Source organism: Mesoplodon bidens (genome assembly GCF_964165515.1).
Source record: "Mesoplodon bidens genome assembly, chromosome: 13".
NCBI classification, from domain to species: domain Eukaryota; kingdom Metazoa; phylum Chordata; class Mammalia; order Artiodactyla; family Ziphiidae; genus Mesoplodon; species Mesoplodon bidens.
The window spans coordinates 7,012,822-7,036,940 of NC_138169.1; the positions used below are offsets into that span (position 1 = coordinate 7,012,822).

The 24,119-nt window shown below is 41.1% G+C and overlaps 1 protein-coding gene across 1 annotated transcript; it reads right to left on the reverse strand.

The window, feature by feature from the left end:
• Positions 1-603: 603 nt before the first annotated feature.
• Positions 604-10,022, reverse strand: TMED2 (transmembrane p24 trafficking protein 2). Its single transcript, XM_081253311.1, has 4 exons — positions 9,737-10,022; positions 8,109-8,301; positions 5,173-5,280; positions 604-2,141 (listed from the first exon to the last, which is right to left on the reverse strand). Exons 1-4 carry the CDS (start codon positions 9,914-9,916, stop codon positions 2,017-2,019), a joined length of 606 nt encoding a protein of 201 aa, XP_081109437.1. The 5' UTR covers positions 9,917-10,022; the 3' UTR covers positions 604-2,016.
• Between the last annotated feature and the right edge of the window lie 14,097 nt (positions 10,023-24,119).

Consider the following 24,119-nt stretch of genomic DNA (forward strand, 5'->3'; position numbering starts at 1 on the left):
GGGGTCTACTTACTAATTTTCTGATCTGGGGACCCTTTCCAAGCCTGCTTATTTCCATAATGAGGATTATAATAGCACCCAGGTAATGGATGTTTTGAGAAATAAATGAGGCAGACCATGTAAAGCGCTTAGCGTCCGGCCAGGACATTACACAGTGCTGGATAAACCATAGTTTCTTTTATTACTAGCAGGCCCTTAGTGTAATAGAGGAAGAGGAACCATTTCTAAAGGCAGAGATCTAGATTCTGGTCCCATCAATCACTCTTCATCTGGGAGCCTTGGGCAAATCATTTGATCCCTTTTAAAGTTATTTCCCACATCCACAAACCAGGTGGTTGAGTGAAAATAACTCAAACTTTTTTTCCAATGAAAAAAATACTTAAGATGTTAATAACACTGACCCATCAAAGGAATCACACAGGGAAACCTAAAACTGGGTTCCCATTTACTATCCTCAAGTTTACAGACATAAAAAGTAACAGATATTTATAACAGGCATCATTACTCAGAAAACATGACATGTCTCATTTCAAATATGATTAGCAAGTTGGTATTTAACAAATGTGAATTAATCGTTAATTATAAAACACAGAATACCAAGACTGTTTTTAAAAAGAACTGTTTATTTACTGGACCTGGGGCAGATTAGATACACAACTAATTTTAAATTTACATCTTTTAACTCAATTTTGAAGTGTTTTCATACACACGCACAGAAATTGGCATGCAACAGTTGTCCTAAGGTAAAACACAGTCACCTTAAACTGTTGCAAGTATTTTCACCCAAGGTTGAAAAATTGTTTATCCTGAACATGAAAACCTGTAACAAATTTAAATTAATTATATAAAACTCGTTACTTGTAGTTTTCCCCTTGCAAAGATCCAAAACAAATGTACAAGTAATCAATATACATCAGTCACAACATAATCCTGGACCATCCCCACACCAAAACTAGATGCTCCTTTAATTTTAAACCCATCATCAGAGGCCAAGAGAAAGTCATTTCGTTTTATACAAAATTCACATGTGCCAAAAAAAGAAAGACCCAAGAAAAACAAAAACAAATACCCTAGTACTGACAGTAATGCTCAGTACACTAATTAAACAGTGGCCAAAATGCCACTGATCAAAAATAAAATAGTGGCTGTATATCACTGCAAAGAAATCCAAGAGGCTTTTAACCCTTTGGCTTCAGAAATCCAGATTTTTCCAATTATGTGAATGCATACCTCCTCCGTGCCGAGAGTAGAGAAAGTGGATGTGCCCGCATAGAAAGAAAAAGAACCACCGTTCGCTGCAACACCCAGAGAACTGGCTTTAATAGAGACTTCTTACAAGGTTAGGCAGAAACCAAAAAATGGTTATTAGCTGCTTGTGTCAACAATTTTAAGTGGAGGTGACTGAGTTCTAAGGTTCAAAGTAAAACTTTAAAGGGGAAAAAGGTTGTTGGTTTAAGTCTTATCTTTAAAGCAAAAACAAGACAGACAAAGTATAAAAGTACCAACCTGGTAGCATCCTCTAGTCACAGAGCTCTGCCATTAGGCTGGATAGAAAATGTCAAGATTCAGATTGTTGTTTCTGATAAGGACTCAACAACAAAATGAACCTTTAATGACGTGAACTGCAGGATAAGGGATCCCAAGAATGCAGTCATTTTTAGTAAAGTACTATCAGTAAAGTACTATCCTGAACAAACTGCATTTTACTATGAAAACAAAAAGGAAAGAAGATATAGTAAGAACTATACACCTATGTTCCACTTACAGTGTGTGAGTTCTGGAAGGACCTGTATATGGAGAAAGAACTGAAATATGAAATCATGCCAATCACATGTCAAATTTTCACTATAACTTTCCTAAAAAAGTGTTCTCCCCCAATATCTATTAATCACAAAGAAACAGAAGCTGTGAATGTACAGTTTAGAAAATAAAAACGTAGAAACTAATGACATTATTATGACCAAGATGTTTGGTAAACAGTGAATTATGAGCTTCAGATCATCAGGAAAAGGCTTTTTAAACAACCCTCCGGACTTCAAAAAATCTCTTCAGGTAGTAGATCTGTCCCAATGTCATGGCAACTAGAACAAGAGCTTCAAAGAAGGACCAAAGGACCACTCTGCTGTTTGTGTTGTCATTAACTGTTGAGGACAAACAAACAAAATTTAACAAAAAGAAAGAAAGAAAAAAAAGAAACAGCATAGGCATCATAAATTATCCCCTATTCTTAATTCCATGTGAGAGTCATACTTCACACAACATGCACAGTACTCTAAATACCTCTGTCTTTTGTCCCCAAGCAACTTAACGTACTTAGAAGCAGAGAGCTTTAGATTTAGATGAGACCTTAAAGATTCATGGAGTTCAGTCAAGCCCAATCTGATTATGCATGAGAAAAGAGAGGAAAAGTGACCTGCTCAAGGTCACAGCCTCGGGTTAAAACCCAGTCCAACACATTAGAAAGTCCCTGCGTTACAATCCTTTCTGCTGAATCAGAAAATTGACTTAAAAAAAAAATCAACAGATTATTTCAAGATCACAGAATTAACCAAAAAGCACTACCTCCCAAGTCAAAATGTGTCAGTCTAAGAGCCTTTCTCTTTAAACATTTATCCAATAAATATTTACTGAGCACTATGTACAGTACTTAGCATCTGTTCTAGATGGTGAGGTTTCTCAGTTTCATGGACCAATACTGGCAGCTACTACTAGACAAACTTGAACTAGTCTCATGATTTACCCCATTTTTAAGCTAAGAATTTGATCATCAAAGGAACAGCAGTGACTATATTAACTTATTCCACTCAATTTATATCACATTCTTTCAATTTCCTGATCAAATTCCTTAACTTTTTAAAAGCACTGGGTAGTTTCTGATTTTTCTGCAAATGACCAATACTAAAAACAATAATAATGAGCAATACAGTAATATAGATGAATAACTGATTGTTGTATTTTCAGATGTACGTATACCATTTATAAAAAGATAAACTAGAATTGCAATAAATACTGGACTGATGATCACTCAAAAAGAAGTGAAAAGCAATTAAATGTTTCCAGAAAGATAACTTGTAGTTATTCAAAAAAGTGGGTTTTTTTCCAGAGTAAAAACAGACACATGCCCAAGAACATTAACTAGAACTCTAAAAACCACCAACACTTACATTTTAGTGCTAATTCCATGGCATGAAGTTTATTTCTGCTGCAAACTTAGTAACCAATTTCTAGCATAACTGAATGACCAGCATCTTAAAATTTTTGTCTAAAAGGGGAATGGCTGAGTAAATACTTCAAAATATTAAGCAACCACATAAAAAGAAATATTTATCTCTCCCTTCACTTATAGAAAAATGCATCTTTAAGCTTAAATAGAACACACTGAAGCATACTAACATAGGAAAGTAACCATCTAGGAAAATGTGTGTATATAAGACGCTGTTCTCATGCCATTCACACATTAGCCTGATCTAAAAGCAACACAGTGCTATTACAATACTGTAGTGTAAAAAAAAGTCTCATTATAGCCACCTCTGAGAAGCCAGTGTTATAGGAAGATGTACAAATAACAAACAGCATTGTGGGAACTATCTGATTTGGGAAACTAAACTGAATGTCTAAAATTCTATTTTGTTTGTGAAACAAATACAAGAGTATCTCCATTCAAATTAACGACGAGAGAATAAGGTTGGATGTCCCCACAGACTGGAAGATTGGTGCTTCCTCTGGCTGCTGTGTTCCCAAGAACCTATCTCCTTAAAGCCACCTGGCCTGAACTAGTTAAACTACAAAGCCCTGAAAACTCTGAGTCCTCACACTTTGTTCTGCCCTTCTCATCCCAGAATGGGCTGGCCCCCAGCTGGGAGCAAAATAACCAAGAGGTGAGGGAGAGAAGGCAGGGATTCCAGAGGGTGAGGAGATCTCAAGAGTGCAGGCAAGGAGAAGGAATCATGGTGGAAGAGGCAAGAGAGTGTGCATAAAAGCCTTGGTCCATCTCAGGCCCCATTCCATCCCAAAAAAGGGAGAACAGAGGCACTTCTCCAGTCTGTTACATTTACTCATTACTCTCCCAAGGAGAGGTGAAGTCTGCGCTCTAGGTCTTAAAGGGGCCTTTCCATCAGCAGCAAGAATAGATGTAAGAGGGTGGGAAGAACAGAAATCACATCTTGAAGAAATTCAACCTGTTCTTATCTATTTGAGTCGCTCTTCTCTCCACTCCCTACCCCAACTTCAAAACAAAGATTCCAGACATAAGCCACTTTGCATTTACAGACGAGCCTGCTTCCAGTGAGGTCTATCCCCAAGGACAACCTGGAGGATGAAGATACTGAATGCCTGTGGACCTGGATCTAAAGTATGGTCATCTGGTCTGTGGGTCAATATGGTACCTCCTCTTAATTTTAAATGCAAAAGCAACATAATTAATGCTACATCCTGGGCTAAAACAGGCTTTTGCAACCTAAGACGGGATTCCAATTATCAATGTTTCTGAAGACTAATACATTCTCAGTTCCCAGTTTACAAACTTGGGAGCCCAAACTGATCTTCACCTGGTGAGTACCTCTATTCATGTTTTAATACTTTCTATTTTAACTAGACTAAACATTAGGTTTTAGAAAAACAGCTAAGCCTCAGCATATAACATTTACCACACTGGCACAAAAGTTTCAGATTGTGATTTAAAACCAATGCAGTACCACAGGGAACTCTGTTCAATGTTATGTGGCAGCCTGGATGGGAGGGGAGTCTGGGGGAGAAAGCATACATGTATATGTATGGCTGAGTCGCTTTGCTGTGCACCTGACACTATCACAACTTTGTTAATCGGCTATACTCCAATATAAAATTAAAAGTTTAAAAAAAAAACAATGCAATATCCATTTTACAGTGTTTTTCCCTTCTGCTTTACGAAAACCATTAGCTTACTCCCTAACTGACCATACATTTTTTTTAACTCTTAAGGTTTGGTTCAGAATGAATGTTCCAAGAATAAACTAGTACAAAGCTCTACAAAGAAACACGTATACTCAAAAAATATCTTTGCATAGATGTTTTTTTAAGTCAATATTTTAGTATGTTTATGTTTGCAAAATTTCCAAATGAAGAAAACACAAGCAAGCCCTTGGGTAATACACCATCACCAAGTCACGGCCCCCAGACAAAGCATTAACGTACTTGCTCTGTGTATTCTCTCCCGAACTTCCATGTATTCCTGTTCATGCTTTACAGCTGTCATTGCCACTGCGAGCTCATTAATCATTTCTTCTAGCTTGTTCTGGTGAGCTACAAAAGGATTTGAAAACAGATTAGCACATACTTGGCAATCTCTTTCTGAAAAATACTTATAAAGCAGTAAAAAAAAAACAAAACAAAAACAAAACAAAACAAAACAAATTCCTCCAGAGATGGCATACAAAAGAAGCTATTTTTTTTTAATTTTTTAAAATTTATTTTATTTTATTTTTGGCTGCGTAGGGTCTTCGTTGCTGCACGTGGGCTTTCTCTAGTTGCGGCGAGCGGGGGCTACTCTTCGTTGTGGTGCACGGGCTTCTCATTGTGGTGGCCTCTCCTGTTGTGGAGCACGGGCTCTAGGTGCGTGGGCCTCAGCAGTCGTGGCACACGGACTCAGTAGTTGTGGCTCACGGGCTCTACAGCACAGGCTCAGTAGCTGTGGCGTACGGGCTTAGCTGCTCCGCGGCATGTGGGATCTTCCCGGATCAGGGCTCAAACCCGTGTCTCCTGCATTGGCAGGCGGATTCTTAACCACTGTGCCACCAGGGAAGCCCCAAAAGAAGCTATTTTTAAGAAATGGCTCAGACATCATTTTGGACCACTGATGACAATTTAATTCTCAACGCCTTTTTTAAAGTTCATTCCCAGTAGAGAAACCGTTTTCAGAGTAGGAAACATACTATACAACGTTTACTAACTAAAGGACTACAACCCTAAGAAATGTCTTCCAAGGAATTCCTAAGTGAAGTTCACTAAACTCACTGCTAACCATAGTGGAGGAAAAAAAACGACTGGCGGGGGGGTGGGGAGGGGGTGCCACAAAACATAAAATAAACAGACCCCTAATAATAATCCTACAAATAACAATATTTAAACTAAATCAAAATCTACTCTTAAAAAATCATATAACTCTAATGTTAATTTAGGAGTAGTATCAAAACTGACTTTTAATCTTTATGAAGCTGAGCAGAGAAAAACATGAAGACGTTCTGAGGAAAATCCACACCAACTCAACATTCTTCTACTACAGTCAAAGCAATAATTTCACTATAGTGGGAAACAGCAGGCACTGCAAGTGAAGAAACAAGCTCTCAGCCGCACAAGGTTTAAAAGCAGGTATTCTCTTTAGCAAGGTAAACTAACAGTTCTGAAAAATAAGTGTATGCTTCTAGGTAATGCTGTATTATGACAATGAACAAACAGGTATGAAAAAAATATACCACAAGGGAAGACTGCATCGGAGGGGTTTCTTCAGGACTGCCCAACATTGGGCCTCATCTTGAATTCCAAATTGCCACAGATAATCCTACATTTCTTAAGAGAAACCAAGAGCCTCTACCATTTTAAGGTAGTTGGGCTGGAATCACAAATGATCCCTCACTAGCTTCATGTGAGAAGCCCATGCCCTAGGTGGAACCTTTAGAGCAGGGTTTCTCAGGAGAAGCACTGGGGACATTCTGGACCACATAATTCTTGGCGGTGGGAAGCTGTCCAATGCAATGCATTGTACAAGCACCAACCCAGCCACGAGAATCAAAAATGTTTCCAGACACTGTCGAATGTCCCCTGGGGGGCAAAAATCATCCCAACCTGAGAACGAACCACTGCTTTAGAGGGAAGCTTGGTTTTACAGCTGCCATTCACTGATATTAACAAGCAAAAGCGAGAATTTTAAATATCGTGTTAAGATTTAAGAAGAGTATTCACATTCATCAGCCAACATTTTCTGACTATTTAGAAAGGACTAATTTCCAGAAAGTGAACAAAGTCAAAGCCCTTCAAAACTCCTAATTCTCCTTGAGAATTAGCCAAGTCCTGAACTGCAAATGACCCTGGAAAGCAAGCACAGAAATTTCTTAGTAGTATGATTCTCTAAATTCTATAGATTTCAACACCTAAAAACAGTTCACGTTCTTTAATGTAAATACTCTACTAAGTGCTCACTATCTAGGGCAAAGGATATCATATTAATACTATGAAGTACTATTAAAACTACTACTACTACTACTACTACTAGTTTCCAAAAATCCTGAAACGTACTGTGCCAAAAAAAAATTTTTTTTAATCCCTACGTGCTGGTTCCTGGTAAGCAATTTATCCAGAAGAATCAATTTAGGGTTCACTGCTGGTCAGTTGAGGAATAAAACTTAATCCAAGTGCAACATATGTCTGACAAAGCTTTTGTCACCTCATCTAGACATGGCTCCGAGAACTGCATTTCACATCTAACCAAGTTTCAAATGACCTAACCTGTATCTCCTGTAACCAAATAGAAACCACCAAAAAACCACCACTCTAAAACTCTAAATTAGCTGTAGGTTTTTATTTTTAACTAAGAGAAAAAACACTCTCATGCTAACAAACTGAGGTTAGAAAGAAGGAAAGCAGAAATTAGATAGTAGCCAACAAAGATAGGCAGAAAGACAGGATGCTGTCAAAAATCAATCCACATACCATCCCAGGTATCTCCACCACCTGAAGAAGAGTGTAAGATATAAACACACACACAAAAAGTTTAGCTAAACTAGTCATGTATACAAATGAGCAACTAAAAATGTATATACCAGAATAAGCAAATTAACAGAACAAACAACCTAAGACACATGTAACCAACGTGCTTACAAGAGCACAAGTGACTAAGAAAAGCTGCCTGAAATGGCAATTGTAAAGAAGTAAAATATAAACATGAACCTCCAATAACTTCTTTTTGTTAATTAGGAGATTTCGATAAATAAAAAGTGTATTTCACAAAAGGTTTTTGGTCGTAAATACAGTCAGTGAACCTAAAAAAATCAAACACTCCACTCAGGTGGATAAAATGTACAGAATTACTATTAACTCTTAGAATGGGATATCAATCTTCTGAATGTTCATCTCACCTTCTGTTTCCATGTCTTGTCCTTTGGGGGCCTCCCCAATATCAATGGTGAACATCACTATCTTTGGAGTCATGGTGGACATCCTATTGCTAAAACAAAACTTGTATGTTCCATCCATGTGAGCAGCAAACGTGTATTTCCCACTGGACTCCCGGTCTCCTTTATAAATTCCTTTATTATCAGGCCCTGTAATCTGGAAGCAGGAGAGAAATGCGTGAGATAGCTCAAAAGATTTAAAATCGTAAGTGATGTCTGCTGGCAACAGAACATTCTCTAAGAAAACGTAACCGGCCGTCGCCTCCACTTCGGTTACTGACAGTAACCTCTTTGGGCCGCAGTTCTCCCGTTTAAGGAACAAGGCTCTCTGAACACCTTTCAACTCTACATTTGTCTACGTGACAACATTTGTCTTATTTGTCCAACTTAAACGTAAATCCCTCAGAAACACACCTTACACTTGTCTTCAAGCGGCCCAATACCACCAACAAACAGGCAAATATGTAGCTGTTAATATCAAAACTAGAAAAGAAGAAATCTCTTTAAAACTGAGAATTCTGAGCAAGCTACCCGTCTAGGTTTTCCTGATTGATCTGACGGTAAAGGAATCTGCTTTATCTGAGACGCCTGAAGGCCTAAGGGCAAGGACTAGGTTGGAAGTTGGGAGCCCCATGTTCTCACCCCAGTGTGTTACCCCACTGTCAGGCCTTGCACAAGCCGGATCCTCTTATGAAGCCCGTGCCACCTGTAAAACTTGCAGACGGAAATAGTTGACGTCTTAAGATCTTAGCTAATTTTAACAGTCATTCCTCCCGTCATCTCCTCATTTCTGGACTGCACTTGTTTTGTGCCATTTATGTCCCGCTCAGCTGATGGTCACTGTCAGACGGAAAATCCTTAGACCCAATTAATCACGCTAACAGGTGAATTTAAATAGTAATTACATCTGGTTTCAGAGGCGAGTCATTCCCTGGACTGAAAGAAAGACACAGGAGAAATTTTAGGGACTGCCAGTTTCTTAAAATAAGTTTCCGTTTTCTCCAGATACTACGCTGCGGTCACTTCTAAACTGCATGACCCAACTCCACTCTCCTAGTCATGAGATGGCTAAACGAGGTATCCGGAGGTTTGTGTAAGAACGAGTTAACTCGGGTGAAAAAATAAAGGCAAACACAACGCGAACGTCTGCCTAGCACTCCTCCCTAGCTTCCGATATACTTTTTCAGAAGTTTCCATGCCACGTCCCAACTTTAATTTGCGCTATGAAGGGAAGTAGCTGATGACCGGATCGAGACCTGCCACCAGCTAAACGCGACTGTGAAGCGCCTCCCGGGCCCGGAGCTGACACGCGGCGCCTGGTCGACAAAGCTCGGCGAGAGGTTCCAAGGGGAACACGCCGTTCAAGCTGAGAATCCAAAGCAACCACACAACGGCTCCGTATCCCGAGAGGAGCCCGGAATCCGGGCGGGCGCGGGCAAAGGGGCCGTTACGGGGTCGCCGGGTGGCGGCTCGGGCCCCTCCCAGTACTCGGACAGCGGCCTCCGTGTCCCGCTCCCCCCGCGGGCCCCGGGTGCCGACAAACCCCGAGCGACCGCGCGACCCCGCCTCGGCCACGGGCAACGCGCCCGCACCTCCACGTCGATGTCCAGGAAGCCGCCCTCGGCCACCTCGAAGATGAGGCCCATTTTGGTGCCCGAGGTGACCCGCTCGAAGAAGCACTCCTCGGCATGCGCGTCGATGCTGACGAAGTAGCCCGAGGCCGTGGCCAGGAGGGCGGCCAGGAGCACCAGCAGCTCAGCGAGCGTCACCATGGTGGGGCTGGGGCCGAAGCCAGGACCGGGACTGCGGCCTCCAGAGCCGCCGTCGCCGCTGCCACCGCTGTCGTCTCAGCCGCCGCCACCTCAGCTCCGCCCCTTCCGGCTGCGCCACCCGAGGGGGCTGATGCGGGCGCCGTGGATTGGTGGGCGCCAGTAGCTGCCACGTAACGGACGCACGGCGGCCGCCGAGGGACAAGGCGGCTCTGCGCGGCCCGAGCCTGGACGGTGGCTCCGAAGGACCAGAAACCATCGTCCGTATCCCTATTCCCGTTCGCGTACAGCCTAAGTTTCCGTGGAGCACACTAGAAAGCGGTAGTATCAAGAAACCTCTTTCGCCCCATGCACGCCCTTCTTAGGATTATCCATAAAGACGGCGAAAGATTTGGAGGCAGCAACAGGAGTGGAAGGAGGAATGGGGCTGAAGCCAAGGACTTGAAATTTTGTGTTAGCCTCCCCTCACCTCGCAACAACCGACTGGGGAAGGATGGGGACGGGTATAGACTGGGAAGGGGCACGAGGAAACCTACTGCGATGTTGGAAATGTTTTATATCGTCACCTAAATGATGGGTACATGAGTGTTTACGTACGCTTTTTTAAAAAAACTCAGGAAGCTGTATACTTAAGAGTAATGCTCCGTATTTTACTGTATGTGTATAGTACAACTACAAAAAAACAAAAAACAAACTTTGCCTTGTCTACATCCTCCAAAATTAGAAGTCTCTCACCACCCCAAAGTCTTGCTGACACCCCACACCCCTTTAGCTCTTGCCAGCTACTAAGACAATTTTTTTCCAGTTTTGCCTCCTAGCATACTCCTACTCATCCCTCAAAACCCAACTCAGATATCCTCTCCAGACCTCCTTCTGCCAAATACTAGACCCTTCCTCTGTGCTTACAAGGCAGATTTGTGCCTACTGAGTTATCGTTATTGTGCCTACTGAGTCTGTGTCACTCATGAGGCACTAGTCCTGGCATGTGTGTACTATGCTCTTAGGCTGTAGCATAGGGCCACAAAAAACCTCACTCATGACATGTTAGCTGACATATCAAGTTCACTGAAGTGGCCTGAAGATGAGATCTGGGTTGTTACTCCAGTGTTGCACATAGCTGTGTGACCTTTATTATGTTCCATCACCTCTCTGAACCTTAATTTCCCTATCTATAAAAAATGTGCCACCACATTCTTTGCTTATCTGGTAAAGTTATCATGAGGATCCGGTGACACTATGTACATAAATGTGCTGTGCAAGTTTGAGGGATTATTTCTTCAAAGGCTACCAGGCAATAGGGGGCAGTAGTGGCCCAGTATCCAGTTTCCCACTCAGGTGTCAAGAAACAGGTGCAGCTAGGTTGATGGAAGGTTCCTGGCTGTGATAATGTGTTACTGAACTCAGAGTTCTAGTAATGGTCCCCTGATTCCCCACCTTGCAAAGTATGGCAAAGGCCCTGCTTTTCCTAGCAGGTCAGTTCTGTAATGTTATCCTGGCAGCCTTCACTGGAGGGAGGCTCAGCCTAGAGCTTGCTTCTCCAGCCTCACCAGCCCATTTAGAAGCCACTATTTCCCTATAGTAAATCTCTTTCTGCTTGTAATACCTTAAGAGGTTTCCTATTAAAGTGAATTAAACTGACAAATATAGCCTTTTTGACTTCCCAAGCAACCCAACTCTGTAGAAAAGTACCAAGGACAACTCTCTTTTTATCTGGATGTTAAATGTTAATTTTCATTTTCAAACTGATTAAATAACATTCTAACTCCACTTGTCAGGGATTTAAAATGTGGACACTTAGCATCTCAGTGGACCACAGTGAATTGTATATTATGGAGGTTTTATTATGTAAGTCATGGGACCCAAATTCAAATGCCTTCAGGGATCAGGCAGTTTATATGAGATGGCATCAGCTTAAGGCAATAGGGAGTAGGGAGGACTGTGGCAAACTGAAGCATAGATGCTGTATCTAAATACATTCAACTCCAATTTTTGAAAACATGGTGGTGGCCAAAGCAAAGATGCAGCCAGAAGTCAGCTATAAATTTATATGTTATATTATAAAAGTAATGGTGCTATCAAAAATTGGAGAAGAGACAAAAGTAACTCTAATCACAAAACTATAAAATCTATCAACTACATGGTATATTTTCTTCTTTGCTCAGGTTTTTCTTATTAGCATCCTTGTCATAATTACTCATCAAGTATCTTTCAACAGTATTTCAGGATCTGAAGACAAATTAATTCAAAGAACTACAGGCTCTCAGGATTTGTCAGGTCACCCGCAGAGTTGTTCAGCCATCACCACTATCTAGTTCCAAAACATTTCATCACCCCAAAAAGAAATGCTGACTTATTAGCAGTCATACCCCATTCCCCATACCGCCCCCCACCCCAGGCTGATCTACTTTCTGTCTCTATGGGAGGAAATCATACAATATGTGGCCTTTTTTGACCAGCTTCTTTCATCTAGCATAATGTTTTCAAGGTTCATCCATGTTGTAGCCTGTGTCAGTATACCATTCCTTTCTACGGCAGAACAATACTGTGTTATGTGGATAGACCATATTTTGTTTACCCATTCACCCACTAATGGACATTGGGTTGGTTCCACTTTTTGGCTATTATTAGGAAAGCTGCTATGAACATTCACGTACACATTACTGTATGGACATAGAGTGGACAAGATAAATTATTTCTTCTTGGAATCAGAGGCTTGTTGTGGCAGAGACTAGGAACCCAGGTTAGAATGTGATGAGGGATTTGTATCAGTTGCATAGTCAGTTCTCCAATGCTGACAAGTTTTAAAGAGAATAACAAAGGCTGTTTCCACAGAAAGGCTAAATCAGCTTTCTCCTGTCTGGGCATTAACATTCCCCTTCCCTTCTGGTCCCACAGAAGTCTTTTTTAAAATTAGGAAAGAGTAAAGGAGACTGGAGAATTTTCTTTCATTTTTCTTTTCTTTTTTCAGGTTTTTTTTTTCCACGCCACACGGCGTGTGGGATCTTAGTTCCCCAACCAGGGATGGAACCCGTGGGCCCTGCAGTGGAAGCACGGAGTCTTAACCACTGGATCACCAGGGAAGTCCCTCATTTTCCGTTTTAAAATGTCACTTTAGGGACTTCCCTGGTGGCGCAGTGGTTAAGAATCCGCCTGCCAATGCAGGGGACACAGGTTCAAGCCCTGGTCCGGGAAAATCCCACATGCTGCGAAGCAACTAAGCCCATGCGCCACAACTACTGAGGCTGCGCTCTAGAGCCCACATACCACAACTACTGAAGCCCGTGTGCCTAGAGCCTGTGCTCTGCGCTCTGCAACAAGAGAAGCCACTACAGTGAGAAGCCCGCACACCACAAGGAAGAGTAGCCCCTGCTCGCAGCAACTAGAGAAAGCCCGCGCGCAGCAACGAAAACACAACCAAAAAAAATTTTTAAGTCACTTTATTAAAACCAATATTGATATACAAAAATAATGAAAATTCAATACAAGTTTGACCACAACATCAGCACTTAATCAAATAAGCTGTTCTGGGGGACTCCGTGCTAGGCCTTTAATCTCATACCCATCCCAGCCCTCTCTGCTCACCTCTGCATCACAAGGAAATCTGTTTCCCAGGCCCCCTTTCACTCTGCTTCCTGGTAGGTTCAGCCGGTTCCAGGCACTGGCGGAAGATTAGAGGGCGGAGGAAGGAAGAAGCCAGAGCATTCGTCTCCCTCACTGCTTTGGGAAGCACCTCCGCTAGTGACTGCATGTTCAAGGCTCCAGCTCCTCTGAAGGTCCCGATTCCACTGGGTGGTCCTGGGTCCTGAGCTTTGATAGTCCTAATTCCTCCCTTCCTTTCTCTAGTCCTAAGTGGGTTGGTGTTTTTCTGCTTTTGCTAATCTGTGCACTGTCTCACCATCCTGTTGGGTTCCTCAGCTCTATCATTGCCTGTTATGATGCTTTCAAAATATATCCAGGAATTCCGTGATCCTCCTCGCTTCAAAAGGTAGAGTCTAGGGAATCCCGTGGCGGTCCAGTGCTTAGGGCTCTGCGCTTCCACTACAGGGGGCACGGGTTCGATCCCTAGTCGCGGAACTAAGATCCCACATGCTGCACGGCACAGGCAAAAAAAAAAAATATATATATATATATATATATATATAGGAGCTTAATTCTCCTCCCCTGGAATGGGAGGCAGAATTGCCTTAGTGACTGACCTTTGCATAAGAGAATGTGGAATATGTGACAGTCTGACTTCCAAAGCTAAGGTCAGAAAAGGAACTGTTGTTGCTTCTCCCTTGTGCTCTCTCTCTCTCTCTCTCTTGACTTTTTCTTTTTTTATTTTTTATGAATTTTTGGATTTTATTTAATTTATTTTTTTATACAGCAGGTTCTTATTAGTTATCTATTTTATACATATTCGTGTACATGTCCATCCCAATCTCCCAATTCATCCCACCACCACCACCCACCACCCACCACTTTCCCCCTTGGTGTCCACACATTTGTTCTCTACCTCTGTGTCTCTATTTCTGCCCTGCAAACCAGTTCATCTGCAACATTTTTCTAGGCTCCACGTATATGCGTTAATATACGATATTTGTTTTTCTCTTTCTGACTGACTTCGCTCTGTATGACAGTCTCTAGATCCATCCACGTCTCAACAAATGACTCAATTTCGTTCCTTTTTATGGCTGAGTAATATTCCATTTTATATATGTACCACAACTGCTTTATCCATTCATCTGTCGATGGGCATTTAGGTTGCTTCCATGTGCTGGCTAATGCAACAGTGCTGCAGTGAACATTGGAGTGCATGTGTCTTTTTGAATTATGGTTTTCTCTGGGTATATGCCCAGTACTGGGATTGCTGGGTCATATGGTAATTCTATTTTTAGTTTTTTAAGGAGCCTCCATATTGTTCTCCGTAGTGGCTGTACCAATTTACATTCCCACCAACAGTGCAAGAGGGTTCCCTTTTCTCCACAACCTCTCCAGCATTTGTTGTTTGTAGATTTTCTGATGATGCCCATTCTAACTGGTGTGACGTGATACCTCATTGTAGTTTTGATTTGCATTTCTCTAATAATGAGTGATGTTGAGTAGCTTTTTCATGTGCTTCTTGGCCATCTGTATGTCTTCTTTGGAGAAATGTCTATTTAGGTCTTCTGCCCATTTTTTGATTGGGTTGTTTGTTTTTTTAATATTGAACTGCATGTGCTGTTTATATATTTTGGAGATTAATTCTTTGTCCGTTGATTCATTTGCAAATATTTTCTCCCATTCTGAGGGTTGTGTTTTCATCTTGTTTGTAGTTTCCTTTGCTGTGCAAAAGCTTTTAAGTTTCATTAGGTCCCATTTGTTTATTTTTGTTTTTACTTCCATTATTCTAGGAGGTGGATCAAAAAAGATCTTGCTGTGATTTATGTCAGAGTGTTCTTCCTATGTTTTCCTCTAAGAGTTTTATAGTGTCTGGTCTTACATTTAGGTCTCTAATCCATTTTGAGTTTATTTTTGTATATGGTGTTAGGGAGTGTTCTAATTTCATTCTTTTACATGTAGCTGTCCAGTTTTCCCAGCACCACTTATGCAAGAGACTGTCTTTTCTCCATTGCCTCCTTTGTCATAGATTAGTTGACCATAGGTGTGTGGGTTCATCTCTGGGCTTTCTATCCTGTTCCATTGATTTATATTTCTGTTTTTGTGCCAGTACCATATTGTCTTGATTACTGTAGCTTTGTAGTATAGTCTGAAGTAAGGGAGTCTGATTCCTCCAGCTCCGTTTTTTTCCCTCAAGACTGCTTTGACTATTTGGGGTCTTTTGTGTCTCCATACAAATATTAAGATTTTTTTGTTATAGTTCTATAAAAAATGTCACTGGTAATTTGATAGGGATTGCATTGAATCTGTAGATTGCTTTGGGTAGTATAGTCATTTTCACAATATTGATTCTTCCAATCCAAGAGCATGGTATATCTCTCCATCTGTTTGTGTCATCTTTTTTTTTTTCATCAGTGTCTGATAGTTTTCTGAGTCCAGGTCTTTTACCTCCTTAGGTAGGTTTATTCCTAGGTATTTTATTCAATGGTGAATGGGATTGTTTCCTTAATTTCACTTTCTGATCTTTCGTTGTTAGTGTATAGGAATGCAAGAGATTTCTGTGCATTAATTTTGTATCCTGCAACTTTACCAAATTCATTGATTAGCTCTAGTAGTTTTCTGATGGCATCTTTAGGATTCTGTATGTATAGTATCATGTCATCTGCAAACAGCGACAGTTTTACTTCTTCTTTTCCAATTTGTATTCCTTTTATTTCTTCGTCTTCTCTGATTGCTGTGGCTAGGACTTCCAAAACTATGTTGAATAATCATGGCCAGAGTGGACATCCTTGTCTTGTTCCTGATCTTAGAGGAAATGCTTTCAGTTTTTCACCATTGAGAATGATGTTTGCTGTGGGTTTGTCTTATATGGCCTTTATTTTGTTGAGGTAGGTTCCCTCTATGCCCACATTCTGGAGAATTTTTATCATAAATCGGTGTTAAAATTTGTCAAAAGCTTTTTCTGCATCTATTGAGATGATCATATGGTTTTTATTCTTCAATTTGTTAATATGGTGTATCACATTGATTGATTTGCATATATTGAAGAATCCTTGCATCCCTGGGGCGAATCCCACTAGATCATGGTGTTTGATCCTTTTAATGTGTTGCTGGATTCGGTTTGCTAGTATTTTGTTGAGGATTTTTGCATCTATATTCATCAGTGATATTGGTCTGTAATTTTCTTTTTTTTTTTTTTTGTAGTATCTTTGTCTGGTTTTGGTATCAGGGTGGTGGCGGCCTCTTAGAATGAGTTTGTGAGTGTTCCTTCCTCTGCAATTTTTTGGAATTGCAATTTTTTTGAATTGCAATTTTTTGGAAGAGTTTGAGAAGGATGGGTGCTAGCTCTTCTCTAAATGTTTGATAGAATTCACCTGTGAAGCCAAAAGTCCTGGACTTTTGTTTTTTGGAAGATTTTTTTAAGCCATATTTTTTAAAATAAATTTATTTTATTTATTTATTTTTGGCTGCATTGGGTCTTTGTTGCTGCGCAGGGGCTTTTCTCTAGTTGCGGAGAGCAGGAGCTACTCTTTGTTGCAGTGCACAGGCTTCTCACTGCGGTGTCTTCTCTTGTTGCAGAGCATGGGCTCTAGGCATGCAGGCTTCAGTAGTTGTGGCTCATGGGCTCTAGAGTGCAGGCTCAGTAGTTGTGGCACACAGGCTTAGGTGCTCCGCGGCATGTGGGATCTTCCTGGACCAGGGCTTGAACCCATGTCCCCTGCATTGGCAGGTGGATTCTTAACCACTGTGCCCCCAGGGAAGCCCCTGGTGGAAGATTTTTAATTACAGTTTCAATTTCATTACTTGTGATTGGTCTGTTCATATTTTCTATTTCTTCCTGGTTCAGTCTTGGAAGGTAATACCTGTCTAAGAATTTGTCCATTTCTTCCAGGTTGTCCATTTTATTGGCATAGAGTTGCTTGTAGTAGTCTCTTAGGATGCTTTGTATCTCTGCGGTGTCTGTTGTAACTTCTTTTTCATTTCTAGTTTTATTGATTTGAGTCCTCTCCCTCTTTTTCTTGATGAGTCTGGCTAAAGGTTTATCAATTTTGTTTATCTTCTCAAAGAACCAGCTTTTAGTTTTATTGATCTTTGCTATTGTTTTCTTTGTTTCTATTTCATTTATTTCTGCTCTGATCTTTATGATTTCTTTCCTTCTGCTCAGTTTGGGTTTTGTTTGTTCTTCTTTCTCTAGCTCCTTTAGGTGTAAGGTTAGATTGTTTATTGGAGATTTTTCTTGTTTTTTGAGGTAGGCTTGTATTGCTATAAACTTCCCTCTTAGAACTGCTTTTTCTGTATCCCATAGGTTTTGTATCATCGTATTTTCATTGTAATTTGTCTCTAGGTATTTTTTGATTTCCTCTTTGATTTCTTCAGTGATCTCTTCACTATTTAGTAACGTATTGTTTAGCCTCCATGTGTTTGTACTTTTTACGATTTTTCCCTGTAATTCATTTCTAATCTCATAGTGTTGTGGTTGGAAAAGATGCATGATATGATTTCAGTTTTCTTAAATTTACTGAGGCTTGATTTGTGACCCAAGATGTGATCTATCCTGGAGAATGTTCTGTGCGCACTTGAGAGGAAAGTGTAATCTGCTGTTTTTGGATGGAATGTCCTATAAATATCAATTAAATTTATTTGGTCTATTGTGTCATTTAAAGCTTGTGTTTCTTTATTAATTTTCTGTCTGGATGATCTGTCCATTGGTGTAAGTGACGTGTTAAAGTCCCCCACTATTATTGTGTGACTGTCGATTTCCTCTTTTAGAGCTGTTAGCAGTTGCCTTATGTATTGAGGTGCTCCTATGTTGGGTGCATATGTATTTATAATTGTTATATCTTCTTCTTGGATTGATCCCTTGATCATTATGTAGTGTCCTTCCTTGTCTCTTGTAACATTTTTTAATTTTAAGTCTATTTTATCTGATATGAGTATTGCTACTCCAGCTTTCTTTTGATTTCCATTTGCATGAAATATCTTTTTCCATCCCTTCACTTTCAGTCTGTATGTGTCCCTAGGTCTGCAGTGGGTCCCTTGTAGACAGCATATATATGGGTCTTGTTTCTGTATCCATTCAGCCAGTCTATGTCTTTTGGTTGGAGCATTTAATCCATTTACATTTAAGGTAGTTATCGATATGTATGTTCCTACTACCATTTTCTTAATTGTTTTGGGTTTGTTATTGTAGGTCTTTTCCTTCTCTTGTGTTTCCTGCCTAGAGAAGTTTCTTTAGCATTTGTTGTAGAGCTGGTTTGGTGGTGCTGATTTCTCTTAGTTTTTGCTTGTCTGTAAAGCTTTTGATTTCTCCATCAAATCTGAATGAGATCCTTGCTGGGTAGAGTAATCTTGGTTGTAGGTTCTTCCCTTTCATCACTTTAAATACATTGTGCCACTCCCTTCTGGCTTGTAGAGTTTCTGCTGAGAAATCAGCTGTTAACCTTATGGGAGTTCCCTTGTATGTTATTTGTCATTTTTCCCTTGCTGCTTTCAATACTTTTTCTTTGTCTTTAATTTTTGTCAATTTGATTACTATGTGTCTCAGCATGTTTCTCCTTGGGTTTATCCTGTATGGGACCCTCTGCACTTCCTGGACTTGGGTGGCTATTTTCTTTCCCATGTTAGGGAAGTTTTTGACTATAATCTCTTCAAATGTTTTCTCGGGTCCTTTCTCTCTCTCTTCTCCTTCTGGGACCCCTATAATGAGAATGTTTTTGCATTTAATGTTGTCCCAGAGGTCTCTTAGGCTGTCTTCATTTCTTTTCATTCTTTTTTCTTTATTCTGTTCCGCAGCAGTGAATTCCACCATTCTGTCTTCCAGGTCACTTATCCGTTCTTCTGCCTCAGTCACTCTGCTATTGATTCTTCATTGCAGTTATTATATTGTTCATCTCTGTTTGTTTGTTCTTTAATTCTTCTAGGTCTTTGTTAAACATTTCTTGCATCTTCTCGATCTTTGCCTCCATTGCTTTTCCGAGGTCCTGGATCATCTTTACTATCATTATTCTGAATTGTTTTTCTGGAAGGTTGCCTATCTCCACTTCATTTAGTTGTTTTTCTGGGGTTTTATCTTGGTCCTTCATCTGGTACAAAGTCCTCTGCCTTTTCATTTTGTCAATCTCTATGTGAATGTGGTTTTCCTTCCACAGGCTGCAGAATTGTAGCTCTTCTTGCTTCTGCTGTCTTCTCTCTTGTTCTCTTGACTCACTTCCTCTAGGGGAAGCCATCTACCATGTCATGAGGACACTCAAGCAGCTCTGGGAGATCCCCACACGGAGAGAAACTCAGGCGTCCCATCAACAGCAATGTGAGGGCACCAGCATGGAGGTGGCTCCTCCAGACCCAGTTAAGTCTACAGATGCTGCAGCCCCTGCCAATATCTTGACTGCAATCTCCTGAGAGATCCTGTATCAGGACCACTCAGCCAAACTGCTCCTGAATTCCGGATCAACAGAAAGTATGAAAGATAATTATTATTATGGGCTTCCCTGGTGGCGCAGTGGTTAAGAATCCATCTGCCAATGCAAGGGACACAGGTTCAAGCCCTGGTCCGGGAAGGTCCCACATGCTGCAGAGCAGCTAAGCCCATGCACCACAACTACTGAGCCTGCACTCTAGAGCCTGCAAGCCACAAGTACTGAAGCCCACGTGCCTAGAGCCGGTGCTCGGCAACAAGAGAAGCCACCACAATGAGAAGCCCGTCCACTACAACGAAAAGTAGCCTCTGCTCACCGCAACTAGAGAAAGCCCGCATGCAGCAACAAAGACCCAACACAGCCAAAAATAAATAAATAAAATAAATTAATTTATTTTTTAAAAAAGAAAGATAATGATTATTGTTGTTTTAAGCCACTTAATTTTGGGGCAACTTGTTACACAGCAGTAGATAACTTATGCATCTGTTTAACCGGTTTCCTACATTAAAACTTTCTGTTGGAAAGACCTCAAGTGTGTTCTATTTTCTGACTGATACAAACTCCTGTCCTGAATGGTAAACACAATGGCAAATTAGCTTCTGTACAAATGAAAAGTCTAATTGTGAGTCTGTGGCTGAATGTGAAGGCTGCGTCACATGACCCTGGGCCCCTGTGATGGGTTCTGCATACACACAGGGAACAATATGTGGAAGTAATTAATTACAGGCTGAAGGAGGTAATCCAAGTAGAAAATGCTACAGAACAGAAGGGAGCCATTCTTTTCATTTTTTTTTCATGGTCATGCCACGCAGCATGTGGGATCCCAGCTCCCCAACCAGGGATTGAACCTGCACCCCCTGCATTGGAAGCAGAGTCTTAACCACTGGACTGCCAGGGAAGTGTCAGAAGGGGGCCATTCTTGATCCTAGGAGCCACTGGTGAGGACATTAGTGAAGAGGGAGGAACAATACTTGAAGATTTGGATAATTAAGTGAAAAGAAAAGGATAGTCCAGGTCATGAAGGTGAAATTGAAGTATTAAAAAGAAAGTTTTTAATATCAACTTTGTCAGATGGCTATTTTTCTACAGTGTGAGCAAGTACTATCAGCTTCCTGGTCCCAAACTAAATATTGATTTTTACTTTGTCTGCTCAACATCCATTCTCCCCTCTGTAAGAGGATTCTCCTCCCTCCTATCTTATCCCATGCCACTCAGATGGACTGCCCCCAGCCTCTGGTGCTAAGCCTCACCAATCAGCAACATCCATGTCCCTAAGTACAGTGATTGGTCCAGGGGTGGGCATGTGTCCCAAGCTGAGCTAATGATATGCAATGGAAATCCACTGAATTTTCTGAGGTCATTGAACAGGTAGGATGTAATCCTAGAGGTCCTGAATGCCACCTTTGCCACCATGTGTCGAAAGCCTGCACAAGAGTGACATCAACATGGTGCAAACCTGGAGCTGAGGGGCAGAGAATAGCAGAAGTCAGATGACGTAGCTGAGCCCCTGGATCCAGCTGTGCTTGAAGTCCACATGCTGGATCTCTTATTTATATAACTTTTTTGCTTAAGCCAGTTTGAGTTGTGGAAGAGTTTTAACAAACTCTGGAAATCCAAAACAAGAGACATTACAGCTACAAAGACTTCCTCCATGTCTGTTTGCAGATGTTTGTGTGAGCAGGCTCGATGTTATAAATGCTTTAAAATAATTTAGGTCAATTAATTGGTGGCATGGCTTAGAAATTTTGACAGCGCATAAGTAGAGACTATGTTTTCAGAGACTAGGTCATGGGCTAGAAAGTACTAATCCCTTTAATTCTTAGCCCTGTCACTCACTCAAATGCTCATACTCAGTTCCTTTCTGAGAGGGTCTTTAGTTCCTCACCTGTAAAATGGAGTAATATTTCCTCAGGAAGGCTGCTTGCCTTTTCCTTTCCACAGACTGACCTGTTGTTACTTTGGGTTTCAATCCTGTGAATGGACCTATCATAGTCCTTACCTTGTGTTATTTTATTTTTTTATTATTCAGATATAATTTATATACCATATAATTCACCCATTTTAAAGTGTGCAATTCAATGGTTTTAGTTATAGTCACAGAGTTGTGCAACCATTGCCACAATTAATTTTTTTATTAGTTCTTAAAAATTATTGGTTCATATAGCTGAAAAGCCTAGAGGTAGCAAAAAATAAGGCACAGCTTGATCCAGCTGCTCAAATCACATCCCAGGATGTGGTTTACTCTCCTGTCTCTTAGTCCTGCTTTCCTCCCTGTTGACTTCTTACCCATACTGGCTCTCCCCAGATCATGGCAAAATGGCCACCAACAGCCCCAGGCTTCCAGCCTATTTTCTCAGCAACCCAATAGGAAAAAACAACGAACCAAAACAAAAATTTGCCTTTTTCAAGAGGTCCAATAAAAGTGTGATGGAATCTCATTGGACTGTCTGAAGTCAATGCCCACCCCTGAGTGAACCACTAGCCCCACAGGTTGGATTGGTCAGGCCCTGGTTTCTCCTTCCTGGGAACCAGAGAGCAAGAGAAGGGTGGTTCCCCCAAGGAAAATCCGAAAAATAGGATGTATCCTGACAGGCAAAACAACAGATGTACCCTCTCTACTCACTGGACTACGAACTCCTTGAGGGCAGTGTCTCCTGTCCTAATTTATCTTTGCACTTTGGACTGCACTTTATCTTTGCAGGTGGGACTGGCACACAGAATGGCTGTGAGCTTCTTGGCTCGATAAAGCCATTTTCCCTCTTCTTTTTTCCTTTTTTTAAAATTTTTGGTCGCACCTCGCAGCGTGTGGGATCTTAGTTCCCCGACCAGGGATTGAAGCCATGCCCCCTGCAGTGGAAGCGTGGAGCCTTAACCACTGGGCCGCCAGGGAATTCCAGACCTTTTCCCTTTTCTTTCCCACTCTCTTCTGGAGCCTGGTTCATCTCTGAGAAACAAGGAGTTCTATGAGGAGGTAAAGGTTCCTACAAAGTGTCTTGAGCTTCCAGAAGGAAAGTACTGTTTTTACCACCAGCAAACAACAGGGAAAGCCCATTGACCCCAGAAGTTCATTGATAGATGAATGGATAAACAAAATGTAGTCTATCCCTCTGATGGAACATTATCAGCCATAAAAAGGAATAGAACACTGATTGCTGCTACAAGGATTGTCCTTGAAGACATTAAGCTAAGTGAAAGAAGCCAGTCACAAAAGGCTATGCATTGTATGATTTTATTTACATGAAATGTCCAAAATAGGCAAATCCATAGAGACAGAGAGTAAATTAGTGGTTTCCTCGGTCTGTGGTGAAGGAAATATGAAGTGACTGCTAACAGGGCTTCTATTTTTTTTTTTTTTTTTTAGTTTTCATTGGAGTATAGTTGATTTACAATATTGTGTTAGTTTCTGCTGTACAGCAAAGTGAATCAGTTATTCACATATGTATATTCACTTTTTTTAGATTGTTTTCCCATATAGGCCATTACAGAGTATTGAGTAGAGTTCCCTGGGATATACGGTAGGTCATTATTCCTTATTTTTTATTTTATTTTATTTTGCCACACCTCACGGCGTATGGGATCTTAGTTCCCCAACCAGGGATCGAACCCATGCCCCCTGCAGTGGAAACACAGAGTCCTAACCACTGGACTGCCAGGGAGTTCCCAGTTATCTATTTTATATATAGTAGTGTGTATCTGTCAATCCCAATCTCCCAACTTATCCCTTCCCTGCCTTCACCCCTGGTAGGGGCTTCTGTTTGGAGCAATGAAAACAGAAGAAATGGGAATTCCCTGGGGGTCCAGTGGTTAGGACTCAGTGCTTTCACTGCTGGGGCCTGGGTTTGATCCCTGATCGGGGAACTTAAGATCCTGCAAGCTGTACAACTCAGCCATAAAAAAAAAGAAAAGAAAAGAAAAGAAAATGTTCTGGGATTAGATAGTAGTGATGGTTGCGCATTATCTGTGAACATACTAAAGCCATTGAATTGTACCCTTTAAATGTGTGGATATTATGGCATATGAACTATATCTCAATGAAGCTATTTAAAATAACAGGGAAGAGTTCTCATCTGTCCAAGATGTATCCAGAAACAGCCAGGTCCAGGCATAAAGGCATCCAGGAGAGGTTGTGCCTTTGACATTTGATCACGTTCCGAAGCTGGTCAGGGTCAAGTTTTGCTTTTTCCTAGACCCTACTTCCACCTTGAATATCA